This window comes from Haliotis cracherodii, unplaced genomic scaffold (assembly GCF_022045235.1).
Source record: "Haliotis cracherodii isolate W230 unplaced genomic scaffold, xgHalCrac1.p SCAF_12, whole genome shotgun sequence".
NCBI lineage: Eukaryota > Metazoa > Mollusca > Gastropoda > Lepetellida > Haliotidae > Haliotis > Haliotis cracherodii.
The window spans coordinates 43193832-43211746 of NW_027266267.1; the positions used below are offsets into that span (position 1 = coordinate 43193832).

A 17915-nucleotide genomic window follows, 5' to 3' on the forward strand; every position below is an offset into this window, starting at 1 on the left:
TCTCAAAGGATGTAGGCCAAGATCTAAACACAATTTTATTTAGTACGTGTGACTTCATGTTCACTAGAAAGCCATACAACAACCAGCTATATCACGGAATGAAATAGTTCCTAAAAAGGAGAGGGGACATGAGCGTATGGATGCACAACTTGCTCTTCAGAAACATCTAACGCAACACATGTGTTCAAATAATATCACCATTAGATGAGAAAGGTAAGGAGGTAAGGTAAGAACCAGCTCAGTAAGTTAGTCACTATGACAGCGCGTCGTAGTACATTAAAATCAAGTAAACGTGACGGGAACGATTTCCGAAGTTGTTAATGAACCTGTGGCGGTTACATTTGTTAGTCATCATTGATCAACTGACCGATCATTGAAAGGTGATTAAAGATGCATCAAACTGACACTTAGGTAAATTCGTAGATTGCCGGAGACCTTCACTGTCAGCCTAGATACGGATCGAGTCGATACTGACGATAGTTTGGATGTGCATTTCTTCGTTTGTTCATTAGGATGGGCCGTAGCGAGGATATTCGTGAACAAGCATGCAGTCAAGCTCTCTGGCGTTTCTCAATGTATACTGAAACGTTGAGACCAGGGCTAAAGGTTCTAAATGATCAGAAAGAACGCTTATGCATGTTTTCGTGCTTGGGAATTCCCAGGGGTTGCTTCAGGAATGTGGAAGTAGTCCGTCAGTGTTTACGTCATTTCAAGAACACGGTCTCGTGAAAAACGTCATGTCCACCTCTGGCTTCACAAGAGAAGAGAAAAGCTGAGTGGGGGCAATGTTTTCAAGATATAATTGCACAGCAGAAATGTGAGGTTGTATTCTTATTCCAAGAGGTGGAATAAGAGATGATTTTGTTTGGTATAGATTTTCGTAAAGTGGATTACAAACACAGTCATAAACTGGATTGGATTTCGATGTACGTAATTTAGATACATATTGCAAAGATAATTTAATGTGACGTTGTTCAAGGGACGGCTCATAAGCCTCCACATACAGACTTTGTATCGGCGAAGTTCGGAAAGTTCCAAGGCAAAGCCTCAGGCCTTGATGGTGAATAAGATTTGGAATTTTTAAATTGCTTTTACAAGCTCCACCATAAACGATGGAGCCATGATCTGGTTTGGAGCGGATATCTGCTCTTTATAGCTGAAGGAGGGTTTTCTGATCTCCTCCCCACTTAGCGTTTGAGACAACTTTCAGTAAGCCCAGGGCCTTCAGACATTTATTCTTCAAATATTTAATGTGAGACAGAAAAGTCAAATGGTGATAAAAAATTGTACCCAGGAACTTGGTTTCTATTACAACTTTAATAGGCGTGTTATTGGATCTTTTTGCGGTTTATATTTTCAACAAAAATGAATACAATTTGCTTTGGATTTTGAGAATTTAAATCCATTTTCCAAAAACCATTTTTGGATTCTATTTAAACATAGTTGCAGTTGCCTTTCAATTGTATGCATGTTTTTGCCACGACGGGAAATATTGAAATCATCCACAAAAAGTGATCCATCAATTCAGTTAAAACTTCCGATAAGCTATTGGTTTTATTGCTAAATAATGTGACAGACAATGCAAGATACTGCCTTGCGGGGACACTTTAATCCTGATTATAATGATCAGACAGGGTGGAACCCACGTGGACTTGAAATTGCCTGTTGCTTAAAACTCGGATATGAATTGAGGCAAACGGCCTCACAATCCAAATGATGTAAATATTTTAAAATACCATTTTTCCATGTCATATGCTTTTTCGAGATCGAAATGTTGTTGCATGTTGTTAATATATTATTGCATTTTTAACAAATGATTTTGAGCGACCTTAATGATCGATCGTACTTCTGCTTTTTTCCAGAAACCACATTAAATGTTAGTTATGAGATGATTGGTTTCTAAGTACCAAACTAGTCGAGTATTTATCATGCGTTCCATGGTTTTGCAGACGCAGCTTGTCAATGCTATTGGTCAGTAATTTGATGAGTCAGTATGATCTCAACCGGGTTTGGGTATCGGGGCAACTAAAGCATCACGCCACGAAGGAGGAAACTTCCCTGACGTCCAAATTACATAACAAATATTCAGTAGTGTTTCTAAAGAGTTGATGATGTCCATGGGCAGTGTGGAGTTCATGAAAAGAGAACAGTTCATCATAATCTTCCCCATTATCTGAATGAAAATTCATAGGTTTCTTTTCTTGCTGTTTTTGATATTTTTGTAATTGAGGTACATTGATGGTTGAGGAAGAGTGTTTAGCTAAAGTTTCACCAAGTTTATTTGCAATACCTGATTTATGAGTTAAGATGATGTGTACTAGATTTAGTGCCCTTACCTTTGCTTTTTTGGATCATGTTCCACACCTTGGACATGGGCGTTCTTGAATTTATTTTTGAAACATTAGTTCTCCAAGATTGACGTTTACTTTGTTTAAATGTACGCCGCGCTTTTGTGTTTAACATTTTAAATTTAATTAAATTATGGACCATAGGATGGCGGCGGAAATAACGCTCTGCCTTTTTCCTTGCCTTCCTAGCTCGCTTGCAGTCATTGGTAAACCATGTTTACGTATATGTGTAATTCCAGAGGACTTCGGCTATTTTTATTAGCTCATCAGAAAAGCATTGTATTTGGTCAGGAAGGTCAGTAAAATGATCAGGTGTTAGTTTCGCTGTACAAAGAATGTCATTTAGAGTCCAGTTAACTCTAGTAAAGTTCAATCGAGATGATGGAGGAACATCAGATGGGGTAGTAGGGTAAAGAATGGTTTGAAAGTGGTCACTTCCACAGAGGTCATCATTGACTGACCCAAATTCATTTAGCAGTTTGAAATCTGTGACAGGCAAATCAAGAGAAGAGTATGTGCCTGTACCAGGATGAAAATGAGCTTGTCTTTACTGTTTGTATGATCACTACCCCAAAGTGGATCATGTCCGTTCATATTATGACACTTATGACAACTGTGATAGCTTGTAGAGGGGTATTGAGAGGGGCAGGGCTATGAATAACATCCTGCCTCAACAAGATTGAAGAACCTCCAGTTGCCTTAGCCCCTGGAGGTGAAAAGAAATGATAAGAATCGTATTGTCTACTATTGAGCTGATTTTTGAAGTACGTTTCCTGTAGACAAAATGCTAATGGCGAAAAATATTGTTTTCAATAGATACAAATCATTTACATTGTTCCTTAGTCCAATTCCACTGAATGATAGGGTTGGAACTGGCCATGGTGGTTCTACTTGGGATTTTGACCTGGAGGGAAGTCTACTCCCATGGCCTGTCTGAGGTGGAGTGACCTCCATCGCCAAAGGTTCAAATTGGTTGTGAACCTTACAGGTGTGGACTGACCAGAATGCACCTCCAAGTGTTGGAGTGCCCTCGCCGTTTTTTTAGTTTCTTTTTTTCTGGTTTTGTAAGATGTTATTCTCTTTGAAATGTTGATGATTCTGGTTCCAATATTTCATGAGATGATTGTAGATCCTCTGTCTGTGAGGCTGTTTTTGCTGTTATGGTATCATCAGAAGATGTTTGAGATGTGATATCTACAGTTTTCTACTACTCACTCACCCAAGAGATGTTTGTCTGGCATCCGATAGATGTTGCAACTTTAATACTAGGAATGGAAGTTACAGCTGCTGAGTGGGATTTTGTAGAAATATTTGGTCACTAAGATTGAACTAAGTTTTGGGCATCACGAAAAGAGACATTATCAGTGTGTTTTACTTTTAGTATTTTTGATTGAAGGATTAAATTTGGTCAAAGTTTGAATGAGGCCAAGTGGTCCCCATCAAAGTTTGCACATTTAATGCTGTCAACTTTCTTTCAAAACGAGCAATATTCCAGCAACTCCAACCTTTGGTGTTTATATTTCACAACTTTTGAAATGCTCATTCTACCAAGATTTCATGAAGTGTGATAAGACTCTTGCTCAGAAGTTGGTTGATCCAAGTTACAACCATCAATGAGCCTGCATGTGTACTGAGGAGCCAACATGTGTACTGAGGAGCCAACATGTGTACTGAGGAGCCAGCATGTGTAATGCGGAGCCAACACGTGTACTGAGGAGCCAGCGTGTGTACTGAGGAGCCAGTGTGTGTACTGAGGAGCCAACATGTGTACTGAGGAGCCAACATGTGTACTGAGGAGCCACCACGTGTACTGAGGAGCCAGCATGTGTACTGAGGAGCCAACATGTGTACTGAGGAGCCAACATGTGTACTGAGGAGCCACCACGTGTACTGAGGAGCCACCACGTGTACTGAGGAGCCAGCATGTGTACTGAGGAGCCAGCATGTGTACTGAAGAGCCAGCATGTGTACTGAGGAGCCACCACGTGTACTATGGAGCCAGCATGTGTACTGAGGAGCCAGCGTGTGTATTGAGGAGCCAACATGTGTACAGAAGAGCCACCACGTGTACTGAGGATCCAGCATGTTTACTGAGCAGCCAACATGTGTACTGAGGAGCCAACATGTGTACTGAGGATCCACCACGTGTACTGAGGAGCCACCACGTGTACTGAGGAGCCACCACGTGTACTGAGGATCCACCACGTGTACTGAGGAGCCAGCATGTGTACTGAGGAGCCAACATGTGCACTGAGGAGCCAGCATGTGTACTGAGGAGCCAACAAGTGTACTGAGGAGCCAGCACGTGTACTGAGGAGCCACCACGTGTACTGAGGAGCCAACATGTGTACTGAGGAGCCAGCGTGTGTACTGAGGAGCCAGCATGTGTACTGAGGAGCCAACATGTGCACTGAGGAGCCACCACGTGTACTGAGGAGCCAGCGTGTGTACTTAGGAGCCAGCATGTGTACTGAGGAGCCAGCGTGTGTACTGAGGAGCCAACATGTGTACTGAGGAGCCAGCATGTGTACTGAGGAGCCAGCATGTGTACTGAGGAGCCAGCGTGTGTACTGAGGAGCCAGCGTGTGTACTGAGGAGCCAGCATGTGTACTGAGGAGCCAGCATGTGTACTGAGGAGCCAACATGTGTACTGAGGAGCCACCACGTGTACTGAGGAGCCAGCATATGTACTGAGGAGCCACCACGTGTACTGAGGAGCCAACATGTGTACTGAGGAGCCAACATGTGTACTGAGGAGCCAGCATGTGTACTGATGAGCCAACATGTGTACTAAGGAGCCAGCATGTGTACTGAGGAGCCAACATGTGTACTGAGGAGCCACCACGTGTACTGAGGAGCCAGCGTGTGTACTGAGGAGCCAACATGTGTACTGAGGAGCCAACGTGCACTGAGGAGCCAGCATGTGTACTGAGGAGCCAACAAGTGTACTGAGGAGCCAACACGTGTACTGAGGAGCCACCACGTGTACCGAGGAGCCAACAAGTGTACTGAGGAGCCACCACGTGTACTGAGGAGCCACCACGTGTACTGAGGAGCCAACATGTGTACTGACGAGCCAACATGTGTACTGAGGAGCCAACATGTGTACTGAGGAGCCAGCATGTTTACTGAGGAGCCACCACGTGTACTGAGGAGTCAGCGTGTGTACTGAGGAGCCAGCATGTGTACTGATGAGCCAACGTGCACTGAGGAGCCAGCATGTGTACTGAGGAGCCAACAAGTGTACTGAGGAGCCACCACGTGTACTGAGGAGCCACCACGTGTACTGAGGAGCCAACATGTGTACTGATGATCCACCACGTGTACTGAGGAGCCAACAAGTGTACTGAGGAGCCACCACGTGTACTGAGGAGCCACCACGTGTACTGAGGAGCCAACATGTGTACTGAAGAGCCAGCATGTGTACTGAGGAGCCAACATGTGCAATGAGGAGCCAACACTTTTACCGAGGAGCCAACAAGACATTTTGCCAAAGATGTACTGCTGATACAAATTGACTTTTATTAGGAGGAAAATTAAATAAAATTATAATTAAAAGAACATAATCCAGCATTCATAATTCTTACTAAGACACTAATACATGATGATTTTTTATCTTACATGGAAAGTTGGTTTTGGCAAAGCGCTCCCTGTTTCTGACTGCAGCTACTGCAGCGATCACTGATTGGGCTCCATTCTGCTCAACTCCTGCAAGACAAACATGCCAATCAGAGTGTGGTACTGGGATATTGCAGTCCTTAATTACCCTTAACATTTTGGCTTTACCTCTTAAACTCACAACGCCGTGATATAACTGGAATACTGTTAAAAGCGGCGTTAAATCCAACCCACTCACTCACTTAAACTCACGTTTCAGGCGATGTTGGCCTCAGATAGCATACCGATAGTACTGTTTATAATGAATAAGTTCATAGAGCTATATCATTTCTTGATCTTCACTACATGTACTTCAACAATTCTTGACTTCAAATATTTATGACTTTTTCCCTTATCTGCTCGTAGACTCATGTGACCAACTCCAATTGCCCTTAAATGGCCTTTAATATGATATTATATATATTTCCTTGATTTTGATGCAAAAGTCAGTGTGATCAAGGGCATCTTTCAAAACGGCTGAACAAAAAAATATTGTCTTTTCATTGTTAACTGTCACAAGACATAGTTTTGATCATTTGAAAACATTGATTAAAACTAAAGATTATTTTGGCAGTTCATGCTGATGGTAAAAGATAACCAGCATGTTTACAAAATCACAGCAACATGAGTACTTGCAGTTGAACTTCATAAAAACATATTATAATAGATGTTATGGCACTCGTCCGTATTTTATCCAAACTGTGTTTTTGTAATCGGTATAATTATCCAAACCAAATATTGCGTTCGCGTTCAATGTTTAATACAAAGAACACTACTCTTCTTGCATGGATAACCACTGTCACCTAGAAGGTAACATCCGATGTGGACAACATTCCGGTCACACAGATGGTGGGTCCGCTGTTTGTAAACATGTGTGAATCGTGTGTCGATCCGAGCCACTCTGCAACCGTCAATGACCGTGTCGTCGCTGTCAAAACAAAGCTGGGTATCCCAGTGGTAAAGGCGTTCGCTCGTCACGCTGGAGACCCGGGTTCGATTCCCACATGGACACAATGTGTAAAGCCCATCTCTGGTGTCCCCCACTGCGATACTGTTGGAATCTTGCTAGAAGCAGCGTAAATGCTAAAGAAACACAGAAATAGGACCTTTTTTACAATAACCTACAATGAAATTCAAGGAGGTATAAGGGTCTTTGCCATATGCACACCCCGACCCGTGAAGATCCGCCGTAAAAGGCGACTTTGCTTGTCGTAATAGGCGACTAACGGGATCGGGTGGTCAGGCTCGCTGACCTGGTTGATGCATGTCATCGCTCCCAATTGCGTGGATCGATGCTCATGATGTCAGTCACTGGATTGTCTGGTCCAGATTCGATGATTATTTACAGACCGCTGTCATATAGCTGGAATATTGCTGAGTGCGGCGTAAAACAACAAACCAAACCAAAACATGTACACCTTAATCACGTTTAGCTTTTAAACACAATCCTAAACATCTTTAGGCCTGAACATGTCAACATTATGGGTCAAGTGACGTGTTTGGGTTTGTATTTAGGGTCTGAAGACATTTTACAGTGTACAGAGGACGACAAACCGAAGTCGACAGACAAGCATGCCTTGATAAGGCTCATCTGACCTTCAGTCTGTAAACTAATTATTATATTAGATACTGTCCTCAATATTTTCCCCCGAAATGCTGTTCTGAACCCAGTTTTCCTGTACACATGCAATCGCATATTTTATGTGTATAGCAATCGCCAGTTACATTTTGTAAAGTATATGTTTGTTATGTAAACTGGGGATTCACTCATTTATTCTTTTTTAATGTGTGAAACATCAACCGAGTCTCAACATATCAAATGTCTAACACTGTACCCATTTCAATTAGACTAGGATGTGTACCTATCATGTCACTATCGCAACAAGCCAAACATTTCTAATCCAGGCATATCTATTCAATAGTAGTACAGCCATTGTTTTAAGAAAGCGTCGTGTTTTTTGTTCAGTTCTAATAAAAACCTATAAGACCACTAAACTCTAAACCTAAACTGTACCTAACTCTATGTGTGTCTATTTGTGTGTGTGTGTTTATGTATGTGTATGTGTGTGTGCGTATGTATGTATGTATGTATGTATGTATGTATGTATGTATGTATGTATGTATGTATGTATGTATGTATGTATGTATGTATGTATGTATGTATGTATGTATGTGTGTGTACATTCTGTCATGTTCTATTAACTTTTCAAATCATGTTGTATTGAATGTGCCGCGTATGTATGTATGTGTGTGTGTGTGTATGTGTGTGCATATGTGTATGTGTGTGTATACATTCCGTCATTTTCTATTAACTTATTCAATCATATTGTATTTCATGTGCCGTGTGTGTATGTGTGTGTATGTGTGTGTACTTTCCGTCATGTACTGTTAACTTATTCAATCATGTTGTAATTCATATGCCGTGCGTGTATGTGTGTGTGTGTATATGTGTGTTTGTGTGTGTGTATATATATATGTGTGTGTGTATGTGTGTGTGTATGTGTGTGTATGTGTGTACTTTTCGTCATGTTCTGTGAACTTATTCAATCGTGTTGTATTTCATATGCCATGTGTGTATGTGTGTATGTGTGTATATGTGTGTGTGTGTACTTTCCGTCATGTACTGTTAACTTATTCAATCGTGTTGTATTTCATATGCCGTGTGTGTATGTGTGTGTGTGTACTTTCCGTCATAATCTGTTAACTTATTCAATCATGTTGTATTTCATGTGCCGTGTGTGTATGTGTGTGTACGTTCCGTCATGTTCTGTTAACTTATTTTCTCCAACATCAACATGCTCAAGGAATCCAAGTCGTTCTGTTTATATGGACAACCGTTCACGCGCACGGGTTTCAGGTTACCTAATTTGCACCCTCATGTCGTGTGTGTGTGTGTGTGTGTGTGTGTGTGTGTGTGTGTGTGTGTGTGTGTGTGTGTGTGTGTGTGTGTGTGTGTGTGTGTGTGTGTGTGTGTGTGTGTGTGTGTGTGTGTGTGTGTGTGTGTGTGTCTACCCCTGAACAACAGCAGCACAACATATTCCGTGCCCAAACAACAATCAGTATCCCGGCGGGAGATCGTAAGACAGGAACACATCTTGGCTTTCTACGTGTTGCATATTTTATGTCAGGAATGTAGACGGCTATATCGATCCAAACACTTGCCACTGAACATCGACTACAAGTACTGCCACATGTAAAGAATCCAAGAGTCGTGTGATCTGTTATTGCTCGTCAAAATCGCCATGGTACTGTAGTGAGGTCAACCATTCGGGTGAAGAATGTCCTTGCAATATCTGGCACCAGTCTAACAAACATATCACCCTAACCCCAATCATATTCCTAACCCTAACCATAACCCCCACCCAAACGACACTGCAACCATATCGTTTTTGTTCAACAGCAGTTCGCAAATCGTCCATCGGTTGTATGTTGAACCTTGTGAAATATCAAACAGAATTAGTGAAAATAAAAGTGACAATACCTATTTCCAAAATCATTAAAAGATGTCTCCATTGTACAATTCGGACTTCATCCCAATGCCAAATGTTTGCGACAAGGCGTGTATTGGCCCACCTGTGTCACTAATCACAAACACAGGCAAGTCAAGTCAATGTGGGAACAAAATGAGGAACAATACTGCACGTCACCGGCATGAGGCATGTTTGTGATCATTTGGAAATGACACTTGCTTGTCTGACACAAAACGTTTTCAAGGCGTTAGTTAGCCCTTGAATAGCTGTGAACCCCGACAAACAGAAGTGGGCATTATCCTGATTCTATTGTACTCTAGAAAGCTAATGATCAGCAGAGGAAAGCAAACTTCGTGTTCTAGATTTCATCTAGCTCTGAGAATGGTGTATCTGATAGCCTCAGCAACTCGATTATCATAAAACATTTATATTCCACTCACGTGAAGTTGGTTGGTTGGTTGGTTTGTTGTTTAACGACGCACTCAGCAATATTCCAGCTATATGACGGCGGTCTGTAAATAATCGAGTCTGGACCAGACAATCCAGTGATTGATATCATGAGCATCGATCCACGAAATTTAGATCGATGACCGTGCATCAACCAAGTCAGCGAGCCTGACCACCCGATCCCGATAGTAGCCTTTTACGACTAGCATAGTCGCCTTTTACGGCAAGCATGGTTTGCTGAAGACATATTCTACCCCGGATCTTCACGGGTCACTCACGTGAAGTGATGGCTGTGAGTGTTTAGCAACTGTTAAAAACAGGAATGTGGAAGGGCATGGTTTTATCATTACAAATAAAGAAGAATACGTGTTCGAAAGGTTCCGATAGTGAAATGTTAATTATTTATTACGGTTGATATAGCCTGAATACCTATTTTTGTTCCATGTAAATGTATATATTAAACTTTAAACAGAATAACGGAACACTTGAGAGGTTTGACATATGATAACAGTGTTTGGATTATTGATTTTAAAGTTTAGATGTTCAGTTCAGGCGAAGACATTCAGATTAAATTCACTCGCTTGTGAGGGAAGTGTCATGATCTTCTGCAGTTAATATAAGCAGCCTCAGACTTCAGAGAAAATGTATCTGATATGGCTTTGTTTAATGTGTGACTCGATGGTCACGGTTGAACTAATGAAACATTCTGACATTATGAATGAAACAACAGACAAACGGGCAGTAGACGGGTTTGTTGACTTCGTTGTCAATATGTGCAAACTGAAATGTGTAGCCAGATCCTCATGTGTAAACGTTGGCTATCAAAGTCTTTCCCTTGTGTGTTACACGTTGAAGAAGCAGCTGGACGAGACAGCAGAATGTGGACGTTTCACGCTGATACCAAAGCGCAACACAAATGTAAGTATGTCAGTGAATGCTGCTTTCAGCCACAATCAGAACAAAAATCAGCAATATCAAGAAAGGCTGTAAAGGCATCTGAACCAGCCAGGCAAACCCAGGACCATCCCTCGTTGTCAGTACAATGATGACACGAAATCAAGCAAGTCATACCAGTAAATTTCGTTTCAGACACCTCTTGTGACAGGTATTAGTAACTTGGGAACAAAGTTACGATCCAATAGCTTTATCGCCGAGATATGACAGAGAAATAGCCCATGTGACCATGGTGCATAGATCCAACAGGTCAATTGGTTAAGATGCAATATGTGACGTAATAGGGCTGGTATCCAACAGATTATATACAATAATAATTCAGGCGATTACTGGACAGAATCATCAAACAGGATGCAATGTTGTCTAGTTCCAGGGTTCAAACTGTCATGTGTAGAAGACGTTTAGAGGTTATACTAATGTAGCGGCCATAAAATTTCCGAGTCCCGTGATGGGATTCGAACCACGGACCTTCTGATCAGAGGTCGGACGCCTTGTCCACATGACCAACGAGGTTAACCCCGTCAGCAAGCTGACAAGGTAAGGATGTCATCTGTGGGATGACTCCACGCCCTGCTACACTAACTGTATTTTACTTTGTACTGTATAAAAAGTAAAACATTCAGTAAGGAATATCATGAATGTAAACGATGAATCATCTTGTTCATGCTAAAACTGATTTATTAGTTTCCTAATAACACATAGCTGCAAAGAAGATATACTATTTTATAGAAACAGAAAATATATTTTCAGCTAAGATATTAACCATATTAACCAAGTTTTACGCAGGGGACAGCACACTTGTGTAATTTACCATTTAGCTGAGAATGAATGTGTAAGAGAATCAGACTTAAAATCAAAACGAGTTAATCTGCACAACACTCTCTTGTAAAGGGGTACATTCACTTCTTTCTTCAGATCCGAGCTGGGTCCTGCGCATTCAAGACTTGCCAAGGTAGCAGATGCCTGCAGACTGGTCCTGGAAAAGCTGCCTGTGTTAAAGGTAACTGCCATCATGAATGTTATGTCAGTTGAACGATACACGTTAGTGGCAATCTGCCTTAAAAGTGGAAGGTCGGTGGTTCGATCTCGTAGCTACGTCAACATTCGCTAACAGATGGTACGTTTTGTCTGGTGTCCCCCGCCGTGATATTGCTGGAATATTGCTAAAAGCGGCGTAAAACCACACTCACTCACTCACTCACTCACTCACTCTATAATTCAAATAATCCTGTTATGACCCACTTCATTTCATCATCACTGGTGGATTATATTTAATATCGTATCATCTATTCTTATGTTTACTACGAAGATATACAAATTGTAAGAATACTTTGTATGCAACATATTCGAAAACCATGCCTGTCAACAACGACGATTGATGAAGATCATGAACAAGCGTGGCCACACATATATTGTTTCATCTCAAATTCTAGAACTCTTTGGGTGGATTCCCGTCGAAGATTTAAAACTACAGTCTCAGCGTAAATCACTTAATCGCCAGCATACGAAGAAACTATAATCCTTAATAAAACTTATGTTTAATTTAACCACTTTCTAAAAGCCATCCGTAAAAGGCGACTAACGGGATCGGGTGGTCAGCCTCGTTGACTTGGTTCATGCATGTCATCGATCCCAATTGCGTGGATCGATGCTCATGATGTCAATCACTGGATTATCTGGTCTAGCCTCGATGTTTTTTTACAGGCCGCCGTCATATGGCTGGAATTTTGCAGAGTGCGGCGTTAAACAAAAAATTCACTTGCTCACTCTAAAAGGCATTGTCTATTCATAGTTTTCGGCAATGGGGCAGTGCCAATTTAAACCTATCGGGTATACAAGGGGCACACAATGTACATGATCTAGACTATCAGCTATCTCAATGCCATTTGCTTGAAACCTCGGTGGCAGAAAGGGTTAGGCCGCTGATTGTGTGTGCTGACGATTAGGTGCCTACCTTTGAGAGTGTGGGTTTGAATATGGATAGGACTCAACCCAAAAATGTACTGGAATATGACATAGTCTACATTTGAACATTTTTAAAAGGCATCCCCTATTCATACACGTATTTTGTCAAATTTTGTTTCATCTATCATAAGCTTGACGGAGACGTAATTTCTGAAAGTAATTTTGTGCAGGGCAGGCGATTAAAGAAAAGTGCTTATGAACACATAAACAAGTGCAAGTGTAGTAGATACATATTAATATTTTTAATACAATTTTGTTTTGTTACCTGTTTGTACATGTCTAAACATGTGGAAAGTGATTTACATGTCTTCTTGCAATAATCCGTTTTCGATATTAGTGAGCGTCTGTATGTCGTCTTCCAGATGCTCAAGATCAAGCACAAAATCAGACCATTGCCAACATTACTCTCATTGATGCTTGCTTGCATGGAGACCTGCGTCAAGTCAAGTACATATTGTCTCAAGGTCGTGCGAACATTAATACAAGAGGGCAGAATGGCACGACCCCGGTGATGATAGCAGCAGTGAAAGGACATAGAGAAATGTTTGAATTACTAGTGGAGAAAGGTTCAGATCTGTCTCTGTTGGATGATGATGATAACAATATCCTACATTTGGCCTGTAGAGAGGGAAACGTGGAGGTAGTAAAGTACATCCACTCACAGAACATCATTGACATTGAAAGTAGAGGAGCCTTCGAGGAAACGCCATTGATGTTTGCAGCAGAGTTTGGAAAGGGAGAAGTGTTTTCATATCTTATGGAAATAGGAGCTAATATATCAAAAGTGGATAGGGGCAGTGAAAACATCCTTCATCTGTCCTGTAAAGGAGGAAATGTAGAGATAGTGGATTATGTCCTCAAACAAAATGTTATAGACTTAAACAGTAGAGAAAAGGAAGGTATGACGCCATTGTTACTCTCAGCGTATCTTGGGGAAAGCGATGCGTTTGACTTACTGATAGGGAGAGGAGCTGATATATCCAGTGTAAATGATTTTGGTGACAACATCCTTCATTTTTCCTGTCGAGGAGGAAATGTGGATATAGTGAAATATGTGCTCAAGCAAAACGTTGTAGACATTGAAAGTAGAGATAACGAAGGGATGACACCAGTGTTGCTAGCAGCGTTTTGGGGGAAAAGAGATGCGTTTGACTTACTGATAGGGAGAGGAGCCGATACAAAAGTAGTGAATATAAACGGTGACAACATCCTTCATAATTCCTGTCGAGGAGGAAATGTGGATATAGTGAAATCTGTCCTCAAACAAAACGTTGTAGACATAAGCAGTAGAGATAACGAAGGGATGACACCTGTGTTGCTAGCAGCGTTTTTTGGGGAAAGAGATGCGTTTGACTTACTGATAGGGAGAGGAGCTGATATATCCGGTGTAAATGATTTTGGTGAGAACATCCTTCATTTTTCTTGTCGAGGAGGAAATGTGGATATAGTGAAATATGTGCTCAAGCAAAACGTTGTAGACATTAACAGTAGAGATAACGAAGGGATGACGCCAGTGTTGCTAGCAGCGTTTTGGGGGGAAAGAGATGCGTTTGACTTACTGATAGGGAGAGGAGCCGATACAAAAGTAGTGAATATAAACGGTGACAACATCCTTCATCTGTCATGTAAAGGAGGAAATTTAGAGATAGTGAAATATGTCCTCAAACAAGACATTGTGGACATTGAAAGTAGAGATAACGAAGGGATGACACCAGTGTTGCTAGCAGCGTTTTTGGGGGAAAGAGATGCGTTTGACTTACTGATAGGGAGAGGAGCTGATACGTCCAGAGTAGATGATCATGGTGACAACATCCTTCATCTTTCCTGTCGAGGAGGAAATGTGGATATTGTGAAATATGTCCTCAAACAAAACATTGTGGACATTAACAGTGAAGGGAGGGATGGGAAGACGCCAGTGAAGCTGGCAGCAACAAATGAGAAACAAGACGTGTTTAACCTGCTTGTGAGGGAAGGAGCTGATGTTTCAAAATTAGATGGTAATGAAAACGGTTTTTTAGTGGAGACAGGGGGCACGGGTGGCCCAGTTGTCTAAGGCGCTGTGCAGAGTTGCATCCCGTGGGCATGCCAGAAACCTATGATTGTGGGTTCGAATCCCGGTTCGCCCCGATTATGTTTCTAGGTTTGTCAGCACCATACCCGTGCTCGTGGGTTTCACCGAAGTGGTAAACGTCTTCGACCTGCATCACTTCGGGCTTTCCTCCCACATTAATCTGACACGCCGTGATATAACTGGAATACTGTTAAAAGCGGCTTAAAACCCAACTCACTCACTCACTCACTCACTCACTCACTCACTTCTAGTGGAGACGAACGTAATGATGTATTAATTACTCAAGTTTTGCACGTTATCTCACTCAATGTTTACATAAGACATTACACGTATAAGAGTGATGTATGAAGTTGATAGCTGTTGATTCGACCATAAGCTTTTCCTCCAAGATATCTACCATCCTCATCAGTGTTATCAAGTTTTGACGACGGAAAAACCTGGAGACCGCCTCCGTAGTCTAGTGGGTGGAGAATCTACGCAGATAGAGCATAAGGTCGGTGTTCGAGCCACGGCCGTGTCATACCAAAAGACATTGAGAATTTCGTACTTGTTTTTTTCCTTGTCTAGCGCTCTGTATTAAGGAGATAAAACAAAGACTTAGGGTCAGTATGGTATGTTTGAGTGGCGTATACATGTTAAAGTTTGACACGGTATATCAGTGGACTAGCACTATTAGACACACACACACACACACACACACACACACACACACACACACACACACACGTGCACATGCACGCTGTTTAATTCCCATGTAAGAACAATAATTTAATCTCACATCACCCCCTTAAACCTGAAAACATGCCACACCCAACGTATAACACTAATGGCTCTGCTACTGAAGCTGTTAGCAGTATTTTCTACACTGAAGACACTGCTAATTACTGTCTACAAACTGAAAAAGTTGGAAGAATGATGTTGGATGATAAATAAAATCTCACCCTCGTGTCTTTTATATCAAATATTTCAACACTCGTTGATAAAAATGGAAAAAAATCCTTGGCAAGCCTCGGAATTTTTCCACTTTTATCAACTCGTGTGGATATATTTGATATCAAAAGACACTCTGGGTGAGATTCCCTGTGTATCGTAGAGATAACTTCACGAAGGGAGACAATCGACTTGAAATTGCGTTTACATTGAGGCGCCGCAGAGGCGTAGTAATAATATATCCTTTCTGGTATTATTTGTATTGGAAGGACATATATTTGAGGTGGTGGCGTGCAGACAATGTAGCTATATAGTCGAGGAGGGTTGTGTAGATGATATAAAAGTATAAAATATTATCAAACATCCTGAAGTGCATACATTTAAAACACCCGGGAGATTATTAGATGACATAAAAGTATAAAATATTATCAAACATCCTAAGTGCTTACATTTCAAACATTCGGGAGATTACTTGACAATTCGTTCCAATCCAAGTTTATGTCTTTTATAATGTTTCAACATTGAATAACAAAATGTTGTTTGAAAGAAAAACTCCATAACTGCCTATTGTAACACCTTTTACATCAAGAAATGAAACATTATCCCCATTGAGGCGGACCCATCTGTGTCAGGTATATTCTGTGAACTGTCTGTGACCCCCAGTTAGCTTCACGTCATGTTTGTACAGACGAAATTTTTAACTGATAAGTTGTTTCAATGAATGGTTATTTTGTATATTGTAAACAGTCGACTGCCTATGTTTGAAATTATTTTGAACCTGACAATGGACAGGCTAATGATAGGTGCATTTTTATGTTGATTGGTCGGACAAGGTGACCCTTCAAACAGGGGTCCTCTGCTGTTGTCAAACAGGAGTTGTCAGTCAAAGGCAGAATGGGTAGTGGGGAGGACCAAAGAGGCTGAGGTGAGGGATCATTTGCAGATCAAGGAAGATTAGCAACCCCTTCACAAACTATATCAATGGACGGGCCAGGACGAGTTAGGTCGATGTCTGGGTCCCGACCACATCATGTAACTTTGTGCGATTGAAGAAACATACTTCTCCGTTCCACTGGCTTTGTTTTACTTTTCTTGTGTGAAATTGAGACATTAGTTTCTACGTAAATACGGCAACTATTGATTAGTAGGTCCAAGGTTTAAACCTGGACTAACAATTGATGAGAATCTAGCTCTATTTATTCAATCTGTGTGCTTCGTTTAAAGCGGGTGGACATGTTTAGAGATCATCGTTTATTTGTTTGGTTTAACCAATTGTGTAACTTTTTCAAATTCAACCACCCCAACAGTATACATGACAAATGTAACGTATTGTGTTTATGTTCGTTCTGTTATTGTAACATACTAAAATAGATTCACCCCTCGTATAGCATATGTTCCCAGTTTTATTCTATCTTCTTGCCGATTAAGAGATTGTGTCTGAGATGTTGGCTTTGTTATATGATACTTCGATGTTGTTGTGCTGAATGTACATAATAATGTAACTGTAGTTATGGGAGATAATCCAGTAATTAAACACTTACAGAACAATACTTACCTTTAATGTCAATTATACAATGTATGCTATTTCTCATGTCACTTTCAATACATTGCTATTTGTATATGTATCATGTTTGGGAGAGGCATCCAGATAAGCAAAATTTGCTTGTTTGTCAATCCCTCCATTTTATGGAAATAAATATGTTTATATCATATGTTCCCGGCGAAATTCCTTGGAATGCACTCTTCCCTTTCCTATGCAGCTGGACCGACTCCGTGGTCTAGTGGTAGAGCGTCCGCCCGGAGAGTGGAAGGTCCGGGGTTCGATCCCCGTCCGCGTAATGCCAAAAGACGTTTAAAGATTGTACTTGTTGTTACCCTGTCTGGCGCTCGGCATTAAGGGGCTAAAACAAGAACTGGTCGGCTCGGAGTCAGTATACTGTGTCTGAGTGGGGTATTCATGATGAACTGCGGCATGGTATCTCAGTGAGCTAGCACTATAAATCGGCATTAGTCCGGACAAGCAGTCGCACACACGCACGCACGCACACACACACACACACGTGCATGCACATC

At 41.4% G+C, this 17915-nt stretch overlaps 1 protein-coding gene across 1 annotated transcript; it reads left to right on the plus strand.

Moving 5' to 3' along the window:
* Positions 1–10693: 10693 nt before the first annotated feature.
* On the plus strand, positions 10694–14894 carry LOC139457422 (putative ankyrin repeat protein RF_0381). The gene is made up of 3 exons (XM_071238821.1): positions 10694–10840; positions 11792–11876; positions 13204–14894. The coding sequence occupies exons 1-3, from the start codon at positions 10694–10696 to the stop codon at positions 14892–14894; spliced, it is 1923 nt and encodes a 640-aa protein (XP_071094922.1).
* The last annotated feature ends 3021 nt before the right edge of the window (positions 14895–17915 follow it).